General features: G+C 44.5%; 1 protein-coding gene across 2 annotated transcripts; it reads right to left on the reverse strand.

Annotated features, from left to right (window-relative positions):
- Positions 1–7,152: 7,152 nt before the first annotated feature.
- Positions 7,153–13,907, reverse strand: PNP (purine nucleoside phosphorylase). Of its 2 annotated transcripts, none has more exons than XM_060003528.1 (6): positions 13,807–13,907; positions 11,834–11,997; positions 9,399–9,502; positions 8,992–9,167; positions 8,688–8,878; positions 7,153–8,125 (listed from the first exon to the last, which is right to left on the reverse strand). In XM_060003528.1, exons 1-6 carry the CDS (start codon positions 13,815–13,817, stop codon positions 7,908–7,910), a joined length of 864 nt encoding a protein of 287 aa, XP_059859511.1. In that variant the 5' UTR covers positions 13,818–13,907; the 3' UTR covers positions 7,153–7,907. The 2 variants fall into 2 exon arrangements, with proteins under 2 accessions (XP_059859511.1, XP_059859510.1); XM_060003527.1 differs by having other exon boundaries at positions 7,236–8,125; positions 11,828–11,997.
- Between the last annotated feature and the right edge of the window lie 266 nt (positions 13,908–14,173).

Genomic DNA, 14,173 nt, shown 5'->3' on the forward strand with positions numbered 1-14,173 from the left:
TTATAGTTATGAGTGACCTTCGTTGAAAAATGTCAATACTGGGTAAAGGCTGATGACAAGACCTGACACAAACGTCACTTGAATAATCAAACAGGGTTATTTATCCAAAGGGCACAAAATAAAGTCAGCTCAGTCAGAGAGATGAATAAATGTTTCAATTCAGACAGAAGTACAGACATCTTAGAAAACAAACTTATGCTTACCAGGGGGGAAAGGGGGTGGGGAGAGATAAATTGGGAGACTGGGATTGACATATACACACTACTATATATAAAATAGATAATAAGTACCTACTATATAGCACAGGGAACTCTACTCAATACTCTGTAATGGGCTGTATGGGAAAAGAATCTAAAAAACAGTGGATATATGTATATGTATAACTGATTCACTTTGCTAGACACCTGAAACTAACACAACATTGTAAATCAACTATATTCCAATAAAAATTTAAAAAAAAAAGCACAAACATCTTGACTCCAGCACCTTCACCAGAAGGTGTATTATTACTGAAAACTTTAAGTAAGTGAGAGTCATATTAGACTATGGAAATATAACAGTATTTCTCAGTCTAGTCCACTTGTACTCCTAAGCAAGTGTGGATATGCCCAGAGCCCCTCCTTGGGTAGAAGCACCTCAAGTTTCTGGTTTATACAATGTACAATCCTATTGCAGGGTACAGTTTGGTTCTCTAAGGCACCTCTCTCAGACTCTCCAGGCTAGTATATTCTGGTCTGAGAACATTCCTGAATCCAGTATTGTGTAACCTTACCAAGGATCAGTTTTCTAGATCTTTGGGAGTCCTGCTAACAAGCCTTTAGACCAACCGTAGAGCTATCCTGAAGTAACGAGTCAGTAGGTAGGAAATATTTTAGAAGCTGGATGCCATAAAGAACGGCAGAATGGCAGAACATATCCAAAATTACCCTTACCATAATTCCATATTTGTTTTTTTAAACAGTGTTGGTTCCTATCTGTTTGTGAAGGAGGAGGGTAATTTAGGGGAGCAAGCATCCAAGGAAACCTAATGCCTTCCTTCTGTCCCTCCAGATTCATGATCTTGCAGGTCTATCAGTGAAACTCCAGAGTGAGAACCTTCCCACCTCCAAAACAAGTATATCAGAAACAACCACTGTGGGCTTCCCTGGTGGCGCAGTGGTTAAAAATCCAACTGCCAGTGCAGGGGACACGGGTTCGAGCCCTGGTCCAGGAAGATCCCACATGCAGTGGAGCAACTAACCCCATGAGCCACAACTATTGAGTCCACGTGCTGCAACTACTGAAGCCTGCGAGCCTAGAGCCCATGATCCACAGCAAGAGAAGCCACTGCAATGAGAAGCCCGCGCACAGCAATGAAGAGTAGCCCCCACTTGCCGCAACTAGAGAAAGCCTGCACGTAGCAACGAAGATCCAACACAGCCAAACATAAATAAATAAAAAATAAATTTATTAAAAAAAACAACAACCACTGTGCCAAATATCAACTACATTCCTTGATGGTAATTAAATTATTTTCATACTTCATTTGATGGAATGGGTAGGATATTAACAATGGTAGTAGCTCTACAGTATTATTTGGAGGGAACAGTGGAGATTAATACTGTGAACTGGAATTGACCTGGACAGTCTTTGATGGGTAAAACGAACACTGGATAGAACTAGAACACCTCAGGCTACATATAAAGTCGTACTATATTCCTACCAATCTTTTATTATAAAATTATAGCCAAAGCTCAAGTAGAAACAGCTCAAAATAAAATAGGAAAAGCAAAGACAAAGGCCAATATCAAATAGCTGGCTGACAAGCAAAATGGTATTTTAAAAAATGAATAAAAGAGAGAAGGGAAAGAGGACAAGAAAAAAAGTGATTTGCAAATGAGCTAAAGTAAGCCTCCTAAATGAACAAACTCAGAATGGAAGTGAAAATGAAAACCCGATGGAGGAGTGGAGGAGTTCTCTGACCCCAAAACAAGAGAACAAAGGCAGATTAATACCAAACAATTTCAAATCTAATTTAGACTAAAGCTAAAAGTCTGGCAAAAAGATTAAAGACAGGAAATTTTCCATTTTTATTAAAATCCAAATTTACAATAACAGAAAAACAAGGCAGGTAGCCAGTGTTTATTCAAATGGCATCCCTTAGAAACAAAATGTAATTATGAAAAACAGGCCTATTTACAAGAAAGAGCAATGCAAATCTAAGCCAGATCAAATTTAGATGCAAGGCACAGCACGGAAGGAACAGTTCCATTCTTCTTCACCTTCTTCTTTTAAAGGAGCAGCAACTCTTTGAATCTATTTGTAATAGTAATCAACTCAGACTGGGAAATAGCTAAAAACAAACAAACAAAAAACAAAAAAAACCCAAGCATACTCTTCCTTTGGTTCTAAAAAATTTGAGTGACAGACATGTATTCTTGACAGCATGGACCTAATTCATCAAGTAAGCACAATAATTAACAGATGTGAAAAGATCTCCAAGATACATTAAGGTAAAATAAAATAGCAAGGTGTAGAACAAGAAGTATAACATGCTAACTTCTGTGTATAATAATAGGAGAAAAAATAAAAATATGTATTTTTATTTGTTTATATTTTTATAAATCCTGGAAGAATGCACAAGAAGCTAATAAAAGTGATTCCTAGTGGGGTGGGGAAGGAAGGGCAGATGGAGGAGAGGACTGAGATGAACATTTTCACTGTATACATTTTTTGTGGCATAATTTTTTAACTATGTGATTCTATCACCTATTCAAATTTTAATCCAAAAAAAAGAGAAAACTAATTTGACTTAAGTGTATATTTTTATTTCTAAATTGCTTACGCTCTTGTCTTTATGTTTTTTTGTTTTGTTTTGTTTTGTTTTGTTTTTCTGTGGTATGCGGGCCTCTCCCGTTGCGGGGCACAGGCTCTGGACACGCAAGCTCAGCGGCCATGGCTCACGGGCCCAGCCGCTCCGCGGAATCTGGGATCTTCCCGGACCAGGGCTCGAACCCGTGTTCCCTGCATTGGCAGGTGGATTCTTAACCACTGCGCCACCGGAGAAGTCGGAAGCCTCCCCGCTTCTGGTTAGGTGTTAGTCCATCAAAATACTACAGTGTGATTTTTCCCATCAGTCCTTAGTTAAAAAGCTGGCCACTTGCCTAGAGAATAAGGTTAGCACTCCTTAGCCTGAGATCAGAGCTCTAAACAATCTAGCCCCTCTCCACCTTATCTCCAACTGCTCGCATTCATGATTTCTTCATTTTAACCTTTCCAGTCTGTTATATTAGACATTCCTGAATTGGCCTGCATGTAGTGCTTTCAGCTATATCCTCCTCACCTCTCTTTCCTATAAAGCCTAACTTGAGTCCTACCAATCCTTTACCCATTCCCCATCCTCTGTAGCACGTTATCATTGGCACTTAGCATGTACTACTTTTCACACATTATTGTATTCCTCTTTCAAAAACAATTTTTCTAAACAATGACAATATAACACACAAAAAGACTAAAATAGGCATAGAGGGTACCACTAATTCAACCTTGTTTTTCCTTTTTTATGCATATATCCTGTCCCCTGTCTAGACTGAAAGCACTTTGTCTTATTACCAATTTATATTATGGTTTTTAAGACAATGTTCTATACAAAATACATGATTAGTAACATTTGTTTTTTTGGTTTTTCTTTTTTGTTTTTTGTTTTTTTTTCGGTACGCGGGCCTCTCACAGTTGTGGCCTCTCCCGTTGCGGAGCACAGGCTCCGGACGCGCAGGCTCAGCGGCCATGGCTCACGGGCGCAGCTGCTCCTCGGCATGTGGAATCTTCCCGGACCGGGGCACGAACCAGTGTCCCCTGCATCGGCAGGCGAACTCTCAACCACTGCGCCACCAGGAAAGCCCAGTAACATTATTTTTTTTTTAATAAATTTACTTATTTATTTTTGGCTGTGTTGGGTCTTTGTTGCTGTGCGCGGGTTTTCTCTAGTTGTGGCGAGCGGAGGCTACTTTTCGTTGCGGTGCGCAGGCTTCTCATTGTGGTGGCTTTTCTTGCTGCAGAGCACGGGCTCTAGGTGCATAGGCTTCAGTAACTGTGGCACGTGAGCTCAGTAGTTGTGGCTCGGGGGCTCTGGCGCACAAACTCAGTAGTTGTGGCACATGGACTTAGTTGCTCTGCAGCATGTGAGATCTTCTTGGACCAGGGCTTGAACCTGTGTCCCCTGCATTAGCAGGCAGATTCTTAACCACTGTGCCACCAGGGAAGTCCTAGTAACATTACTGATGTAGGTAAAATGACCATGATAGGGTCAGGGAAGAGAACATGACTTGATGGGGTAAGTGTGTTTTGACACATATGATGAGGCTCAAGAAACTGAACCCATTTTTTCGGCATTCTGTAGGCCCCTCTGGAGAGTTTTTTTTCGAGAACTACCCTTCTGTAGGCGCCCCCCCCACCCCAAGACCTATCTCCCTGACTTTGTGTTTTTATTCTTTTGCACACCTCAATTGATACATTCATTTTGGGCTGGGTTTGTTGGCATTTTGAAACTGAAAATACTTGATAAACCAAATGTGGTGTAGCCATACAAGGGAATATTAGTTGGTTATAAAAAGGAAGGAAGTACTGATACACGTTACAACTTAGATGAACCTTGAAAACATTATGCTAAGTGAAAGAAGCCAGTCACAAAGTCCACATCATTCCATATATGATTCTATTCATATGAAAGCCCAAATAGTTCACTCTACAGAGCAGAAAGTAGATTAGTGGTTGTTTGGGGCCAGGGAGGGTGGGAGTGGGGGTGGAGTGTACAGTGACAGCTAAAAGGTACAGGTTTCCTTTGGAGGTGATGGAAGTGTTCTAAAATTGACTCTGATGACGATTGATTGTACTTATCTGTGAACATACTAAAAATCTTTGAATTACACACTTTAAATGGGTGAATTTTATTTTATGTGAATTATATCTCAGTAAAGCTGTTTTCTAAAAATATTGAAGACACTGTGTGGTCATGTTTTTCCTCCCCAGCCCATACCCACCTTGAAACTAGAATTCTAGTGAGTTTAGAATTAATAATTATTATCTATAATTAAATGACTAGGGACTTCCTTCGTGGTCCAGTGGTTAAGACTCCATGCTCCCAACGCAGGGGGCCCGGTTCGCTACCTGGTCAGGGAACTAGATCCTGCATGCCGTAACTAGAGATCCCGCACATCGCAACTAAATATCCCGTGTGCCGCAACTAAGACTCGGAGCAGACAAATAAATATTTTTTAAAAAATGACTATTACTTGCCTGTAGCTACTTTCCTTGTCATAGCTTACTTTGTACTATAAAGAATATATAATTTTGTTTTCTGTCACCATGGGGGTATATTTAATGCCCTAACATGAATATAGTAATATATACTTGTATAAAGTAGGTGAGTTCTAATTTTTGTGCTTAGATCTAAGGAATTAGACTCTTGAATTAGGACATCAAATGCATAATCTTCTTCATTAATCTAGTATTCTATTATGAAATACAAGATATCTTCTAAATCTAAAAAGGTAGAAATGCCCTTAAATATTCCACTCAAGTCTCTCTGGGACGTATTTTTCAGATGACACCATTCTGATTCCTGATCCATCTCACCAAGAAGCAGATCCAGGGTAAGAAAGCCAAGCACCAAATGCAGCCCTCCTCTAACCCCCAAGTACCCATCTGCTATGTCTCCATGTCTTCTGTTCTAGTCACACCTGTTGTGACAATGACCCACAAACATTGTGAGCGCTTCGGCTCACCCTGATGTGAAATCCTTCCTCCCTTTCATCCTTGAAGACTAAGCTCAAAGTTAAACAACCTTTCTCTCAATAACCAATCTCAAAGTCCAGTGCATACTTATAATCAGTTCATCCTTTGGACTCGCATAACATGTGACTTGTACCTATTTTATACTGCCTTATATGAACAATTAATAGCTTTACAAATGTGTATCTGTTAAGACTGTAGGGCCCTTGAGAGGGAAAGACCATTTTTATATTCTCAATTTAACATTTTATTAGGCTAAGAGTGTTATACAGAAATATTCAATAACTTGATTAAAAAGAAATGTAACTGTGAATCACTATTGTACATCTATAACATAGAATATTGTACATCAACTATATTTCAATTAAAAAAATAAATTTAAAAAATGTCTATAAGCATCTCATCAGATGAACAAGTTACTGTGATGTGTATGTATCTGAAGGATGCACAGTCCTTCCCTCTACACCAGCTCTCTCAGAGACAAATGACAGACGCTAGCAGATTGCCAGATAGGGTTTTAGAGGTGGATGAAGGTACAAAGAACGGATGAAAAGAAGAGTAGTTACAGGGCCACTTCAGGATACCTTTTCTTTGTGCTGGGCTCAGCTAGGTAGGTCAGGTAGCAAACAAAGGATGATTTGAAAGTTTTCGAAAGCTTTCCTGCCAAAATGCCTCTTGCATGTTTCGGGGTTTTTTTATGTGGTACGCGGGCCTCTCACTGTTGTGGCCTCTCCTGTTGCGGAGCACAGGCTCCGGACGCGCAGGCTCAGCAGGCATGGCTCACGGGCCCAGCCGCTCCGCGGCATGTGGGATCTTCCCGGACTAGGGCACGAACCAGCGTCTCCTACATCGGCAGGCGGATTCTCAACCACTGCGTCACCAGGGAATCCCACCTCTTCCATGTTATACTACTAACTGAAATGTTACCACTGTTGTAGAGTCATCCAGCTCTACCCGCTGTCGAAAGGCAAACAGGCCTGAGTGGGTGGGGATAGTATGATTTTCAAACGTGCCAGCCAGCTGAATGCAAGTTGATAAGCGCCAGCAGTGCAATGGGCCAACAAAAGGTAATGCCTAGGCTCCTGTCACAGGGAGGTTCTGACCAAGAATGGTGAAAAGGAAAACTAACACCCAGGAAGAAAGCAATAGGAGGCAAGGAAGTGCTCCAAGAGAAGAGGCCAGAGTATGAGTCAACTTCACAGGGGCTGGCAGGACGCTAATCAGCAGTGGAGCTGCCGGCAGCAGAGAAAGGGGTATTTGCCACTGCACTGTCAGAATGGAGTGACAGAATGTATGGGTGTCACGAACTATGGCAGAGGTTAGCGGCGGCGGTGGGGGGGAACCGAAGGAAACCAACAAGAAATACAATTAGGGCTTACCAAGGATGTGGCAACTGTGGAACATAAGCTGAGATCAGTGAACGAATTCAGAGATTCATGAGAGCTGACAGAGAGAGAAACAACCAGAAAGCAAAAGGACAGAGGCAAGACTGATCTGAGGGAAGTGGCCATCATGTACAGTCCTTCCTTATCTTCTAACACTGTCTTTCACCTCTTTGCCTTTCCTCCATCCTTTCCTGCATTCACATACCATCTACCTCAATTCTTAGCTGTCTGAGAGGCAGAGAGTCAAACCACAAGACATGTGGTCTCATGATTGGTTTCATGCCAGTCTTGGCCTGTGCCCCACCCTTATCCCAAATTACACAAAAATAAAGAAATTATTTCATCTTTCTCTTTATTCTCAAAATATGAAGTATAAAACTCCAAAAGGAAGAGGCTGTTCCTTGTGTGGTCTCCAGTGCTTTGAGGAGCAGAGCTGAGCCCCCAGGAATGTAAGAGGATCATCTCAAAAAGCTAGCAGTAGCTACTAGGCTGAGTTCGACAGCCCCAAGTCAAATCCCTGGATGTGTGGTAGGGCTTGGGCTCTTGAAGAGGAATAGGGGTGGAAATCATTTTGTGATGACAGCTGAGCAGAAGAGCACTCTGTATCAGAAAGGTCTGGTGGGAGAAGCAGGGCAGGTGACACTCCTTTCTGCCACTACCTAAGGGCAGAGGCACGTGACTCCAGCAAGAGGCCAAAGTAGGTAGCAGCTCCTTGGATCCCAGAAGGGAGATGCCAGACCACTCCAGGGCTGGTTAACTGGCATTGTCAGGCAGTGGAATGCTAGCCATAAGAATGGAGACAAATTGCTCCAATTTCTGCGTAACTTGCTTCCCGGCCTCTAGTACTTCCTTGTGATTGGCCTTCTCCTGGCTTTCATAATCCAAGATGACCTTGTTAGTGATGAGGGAGAAGCCAAAGACTCGAAGTCCACAGTGCCTTGCAACTATAACTTCCGGTACTGTGCTCATGCCTGATGTGGAGAAAGAGGGAAACCAACTGTCAGGATCCGCAAATGACTCTTTTCCTCACCCTTTAGCCTCACCTCCATTAATCACCTCGTTGACAATTTAGCATCAAGAAAACATCCAAAGAAACAGCTAAATTCGTGTCAAGCTTAGGCTGTTCTGTACTGCCTAAAAGAGTCGGGCCTCAGAGGGCCTTGCACATCTCTTATAAATAGAAATTTCTATCTGTTTGTGGTCATTCTAAAGTCAGTTCTAATGATGCAATTCTATCTTCCAGCCAAAGGGTACAGAAGGTGGCTATAATGATATTTGTTAAAATAATCAGAAACAGTCATCAAATTATGGACCGCTCATTAGCATTGCAGTGGTTAGAGCCCTTGGTGGTGGGTGGTGAGTTGATGCTACGATGCAAACCTTCCACCACCTTTCAAGTCAGTTTAATTCAATCTTCCCTTAAGTCAGGCCCTCTTTCAGTTTATCATCTAGGTCTATAATCTTTTTCTCTTTTCCATCTTATTTTGCCAGAACCCTCCCTCTTCAAGCCTCCAGCCAAGTTCCCCTCCTCACCAACAGCATCTGCTCCCAGCTTCTGCAGCAGACGACACTCTGCCACAGTCTCAAAGCTGGGGCCTGCCACCATCACATAGGTTCCTTCCCGTAACTCTCTCTGCTCTCCCATTTGTTTCCAGGTACTGTGAGCCTTCTGCCTCATATCCCGGTCGTAGGCATCAGACATGGCAGGGAAACGAACTCCAAACCTAGGGCACAGGTTGGATTATCTCAGATTAATGGAATAGAATAAGCTCTCTCCCAACTCCCAGACAAGTCCTTAGAGCCCACCCATCTATACAAAAAGGAGCAGGATAGCTACCTTTCATCATTGGGCCCTCTGAGAGGGTTCTCACCGCAGAAACCAGGTAGATTGATGTGATCGCGGATCAGCATGATATCTCCAACCTCAAACTCGGGGTTGAGCCCTCCAGCTGCATTGGTGACCACTAGAGTGTCCACACCCAGAAGATGGAAAACCCTCACTGGGAATGTCACCTTAGAAGCAAAAGATAAAAGATCAGAGAGTGTTCTTTAAAATGTCACCAATCCACCCATGCAGATGATACAGCATGATACAGCATAAAAGACGAGATACAGCATGATACAGCATAAAAGACGAGAAAGAAGGGGACCAAAAATCTACTTTGCCTGGGTAGTTAGGTAATAAAATAGGAGAGCTCTCTCCCGCTTCGTCCAGACCCAATCAGGTTTGTGTCCCTGATTTACCTTCCAGAGCGGGTAGCCTTCATACATGTGGAACCTGCCCTGCATCATCACACAGCCTCTGCCATTCAAGATCCCAAACACCAGTCGGCCAGCATGACCTGGCACTGTACACAAAAAAGAAAGGGAAATGCATGGACAGATGCTTTCATACAACACATATCCACTGAGTACCTACTCTGAACCAACTCACTGTGCTCAACAGGTGAGGGTATACTTAATCAAAAGAAAACATTATCATCTCCACTCTCAGAAAGTTTAAGTCTGGTGGGGGAGATAGAAACTAATCATGAACTTAGATATAAGTACATCCTGAGATTAGAGCTATGGGGGTGAGGATGTTCAATGTGAACACACATCAGTTTCTTTTTAAAGAAATTTCAAAAGAATGAGAAAGCCATACTGTAAGAGAATAAAAGAATAAAAAATAGAATAAGCGAGTAATAATGAATGCAGTGAGTGTCGTAATTATAGACCTCTTTTCCAAAATTTCCAAAACTCTCAAAATCTGTATCCTTACTACCCTAACTAAACTATATGCTTCCTCCCTCCTGAGAGGGAGCTCATGGTATAGTCTAGCTTCCTAAGGAGGCTAGGAACAAGGAAAGGGGCTGAGGTTGGACCCATACAAGTCTCCTTTGTTACCCACAAAACAATCCTGTGGGAATACGTACCCTGAATGGGGCATGCAGGGGCATGGGAGTGCAAAGATAACTCTCCACACAGACACAGTAACCATTATTACCATTTCTCTCATCTAACATTTCTCCTTTAATGGACATGGCTGACCTATCCCTTAGAGAATGGATGGTCTGGGAGAGGGACCAAAACAAAGAGGCAGAGTTGAGGGATACTCAGAGATTGAGGAGCTTATAAAAAAATTACAGGGCTTCCCTGGTGGCGCAGTGGTTAAGAATCCGCCTGCCAATGCAGGGGACATGGGTTCAAGCCCTGGTCCGGGAAGATCCCACATGCCACGGAGCAGCTAAGCCCATGAGCCACAGCTACTGAGCCTGCACTCTAGAGCCCGACAGCCACAACTACTGAGTCTGCGCTCTAGAGCCCGCGAGCCACAACTACTGAGCCCACGCGCCACAACTACTGAAGCCCGTGCGCCTAGAGCCCGTGCTCCGCAACAAGAGAAGCCACTGCAATGAGAAGCCGGCACACTGCCGCGAAGCCCACACGCAGCAACAAAGACCTGACACAGCCAATAAATAAATAAGTAAAATAAATTTATTTTAAAAAAAATTGCCAGTAGTAGAGCAGAGGTGACACAGTTAGGGAAACCCAAATAAAGTATAAAAAGTAAATTGATAAAGTTTTAAAAAATTAATCCACTTAGTTAGTGCAGTGCCCTTCTCACTGCAGGTAGGAGTGGCAGGTGGAGCCAGAGTCACTACTATCTCTCTTAGAAAACTTTGTACTCCCTTCTCTCACTTTTTAATATTTCCTTCTCCAACCCCATCCCCACCTCCCTGCTCTGGTCTCCCAGTCTTGCTCCAAAGGGCATGAAAAATATCTGTTAAAACTCTTAACTCTCCAGGGAAAGAGGAAGGAAAGTAGAATCTGAAAAATTAATAAATAAACCAACAGAAGTTAGTTATCTGAGAAATTAATAAGTAAACCAAATAAACTACTCTTGTCCTTTACTTGGTCCTATTTCACCTGGCCCTTCTCTAAGCCTCATCCACAGCATGCGGAACGTCCCCGACCAGGGACTGAACCCATGCCGTTGCAGTGGAAGTGTGGAGTCTTAGCCACTGGACCACCACGGAAGCCCAGCCTTAGAGCTTTTGGCTGCTATTAGGATGCTGGGTACACTATCCTCAGAACTCCACTGTGCATAGGGGGCCCTTTCCCCTTCCAAAGGGTCAGTGTGAATCAAATCCTGTGTATTCATGTATCACCTGGGTATTTGTCTGCAAGAACGTGGCAGTCTGTGTGTTCATTTGTTGCTGTGCACCAGTGTGTGCCTTACCCTAGGACTGGAGTTAGAGCTGGGGAGATTGGGAATGGCAGGAACACATGGGACAGGGAAGGCCTGACTTTGTCTGGGAGCTTACAGGCACTGCTCTTTCCACTTAGGCTACAGACTGAAAGAAATGAGAGAGGTGTATGAGGATATGGTGACCATAGTGTGTATGGGGAAAGAGTGTGCAGGGGAAGTGTTGTAGAGCTTTAGGGAGCTGAGTCATTAAAGCACAGGAAATATGTCATCATACAGTAACATAAACATGCCCTACTAAAACATTTCTACTGGGGGAATTTCCTTCTAAAGTCATTCTGATTCTTGGTGGGCTTTTCCCTCTGTTACAACAGTTGTCTCTAGTCAAATGCTATAGAGGATAGCCAAGGTGTAGAAGCATTGCCCTCCCATCAGAATCCCATCAATATCCCTCAGTCCTATCCCTCCTCCCCCTTGCCAGCACCTGTACTTTTGGGAAAGTTCGGTATTTCACTGTAGTCAAAGATCTGGGCCTGAGTTAATCTGTCACTCAGACCTCCTAACCCAGAACCACAGATCACCGCCACTTGAGGTCGGTGTTTGGTGTGAGACAAAAGCCATTTTGCAGTGTTCTGATAATCTTCATACTTGAATCTAGGAAAAAAAGGAAAACCAAGGTGAGTTTCACTTCCATGCCAAGGGTATCATAAACTAATGACCTTCAGCGTAGAAAGGCTGACTGAGGTACTAAGGTGACAGGGGACAGAGAAGTGGGCCAAGGAGCTAGACAAGCTACTGCACAAAAAAGCAAACCCAGGCCACAACTTTGGTTGTCAACAGCTGGAGCAGAACTGACTGCATAAGTTTCTCAGCAGCTGCTTGTGAAAACTAGACTCTGGAGCCCACCCCTACAGAATGGGGAGAGACCCCAGAATCGCTATTTCCTACAAAAGTGCCTCAGGTAATTCTGATTCAAAAACCAGGTTTCAGAATTCTGGTCTTGAGGAAGCAGAACTCAACAGGGATTCTAGTCCCAATTTTGTCTTTATTAGGCAGGTAACTTGTGCTTCAAATTCTTTCCTCTAATGTAAAGCAAGGGAATGTAATCGGCCTCACTTATCTAACAGGCTCAGTTTGAAAATGAATTTAAAATTTACTAACAAGCTCCAAAGACCTTTGACTCCATAAATCATGGTTCAGGTCCACAGCACCTGAACCTCTTTTATAACTTTCCCCCCCTGCCCGTGTTTCCTCCCTGCCTTCTCCCATCTTTCCTTCTCTTCATCAAGGTCCAAGGTCCTTTGCCCTTCAGAGACCTAAAGGCATACGCTTATGCAGAACCCAGACATCCCCAAGAATCAACTGGGAATTTTTCTCACAATTCCAGTCCAATTCTCTCATACCTAGCTGGAAAAAACAAGGAGAAGGGACGGGGCAGGGGAGGAAACGACGACTGAGGTGTGACAGAGCTGAACACAACTAACCAAGCCTCCAGAGGAAACCTCTTTCTTCAAAAGTGCTGTCTTTACAATACACCGGGCTACCCTCAGGGAAGTAGATGGGTAAGGGACCGGGTCGGGGCAATAGAACCGGGGTCATAGAATGATGAAGAGAGAAGCGGTGAGATGGTAAAAGTGAATCAAATAGCATCCCCAAGAGGCGCCAAGGAAATGAAATATGTGTGAAGCCCTGGCCACCCAGCACATCTAGCCACAGCTTACAGGACTTCCTCATTGGCCAGCAGTCTCCCAAGAATGCCCTGAATCCCTGGGCACCCAAAAGCCACTTTGATCCCTACTGCTGGAGACTTGGGCTGGGACTTCAAGGACCAAAGCCGAAATAAGCGTTTTCAAAGGTGAAGTGGGGGGAGGAGGCAGGATCTGTTGCTCAGTTCAGTGAATAAGAATTTCCTTCTCTCCTTGGAGACGAATCCCCAACTTAATTGAAACTCCACCTTGGAGGAAAGAGAGGCGTTGTCGAGGGACGTGAGCAATCTCTCCTCTGAAGGAGGAACTCCAGATATGGGCGCCAAAAGTACCTCGCGGCTTTACCTAGACTCTAGAATGGGAATCTGTGACGAGCACGTGGGTTGAAAAGACCTTCTCTGTATGTGGGTGGGGGAGTACGCTCCCTCTACACTCACATCGCAACGCGTGCGTGCACGCACACACACCGGCTTCTTTGGCGAGTCGTCTACGGTCTACTAACCTGTCCCCTTCCTGCTCTGGTGGCGCCACCCCTGCTCGATTCCCGCGCGCGCCCCTGCCAGCGCTGGCCGCCCCACTGCTCTGCCGCCTTGCCCCTGATACTGGGCTCCGAGCCAGGCCTCTCTGCATCCCCGGGGCGCTCGTTCCCTCTCCTGGCCCCCTCGGGGCCCAGAGTGCTGGGTTTCCAGTTCTCGATGACAGCCATTTCCCCTCCCCAGGGGCCTACGGGGTTCCCTGGGCCTGGTACCCGCCTCACCCGTTGTCCATGGTCCCGCCGACGCCCTCTCGATCAGTTTGCCCTTCTCCGCTCAGACCTACTCCACTGAGCTAAGCTACCGCCAGTCACCGGGTACGATCCACACAGCGCATTGTTTGCAACGCGCTGGCTTATATCCCCAGCTCAGGAGTCCCAGCCAATGGCAGGCGAGTACGCGACCGGCCCCGTCTCCATGGTGACACGCCCCGACTCAATCGCCGGAGGCTAGGGTGTCAACCTAATCTGAGGTCTTCCCAGCTGCAGTACCTTTCTCGATCCTCACCCTACCCACTGCGGGGGAGGGGTAGGAGCATCCAGCATTTCGCCGCTGCACCCATTTCTAACTGCAGGTCCGGAGTTTCCGGCA

This window comes from Delphinus delphis, chromosome 2 (genome assembly GCF_949987515.2).
Source record: "Delphinus delphis chromosome 2, mDelDel1.2, whole genome shotgun sequence".
NCBI classification, from domain to species: domain Eukaryota; kingdom Metazoa; phylum Chordata; class Mammalia; order Artiodactyla; family Delphinidae; genus Delphinus; species Delphinus delphis.

What these genes read in the sequence shown, in the direction of transcription:
- PNP (XM_060003527.1), bottom strand. An exon ending in GAACTTTCCCAAAAGTACAG is followed by an intron (nt 9,503 to 11,827) that starts GTGCTGGCAAGG and finishes TTTTGTGTACAG; the next exon opens with TGCCAGGTCATGCTGGCCGA. An exon ending in AGAGGGCCCAATGATGAAAG is followed by an intron (nt 8,879 to 8,991) that starts GTAGCTATCCTG and finishes CCTGTGCCCTAG; the next exon opens with GTTTGGAGTTCGTTTCCCTG.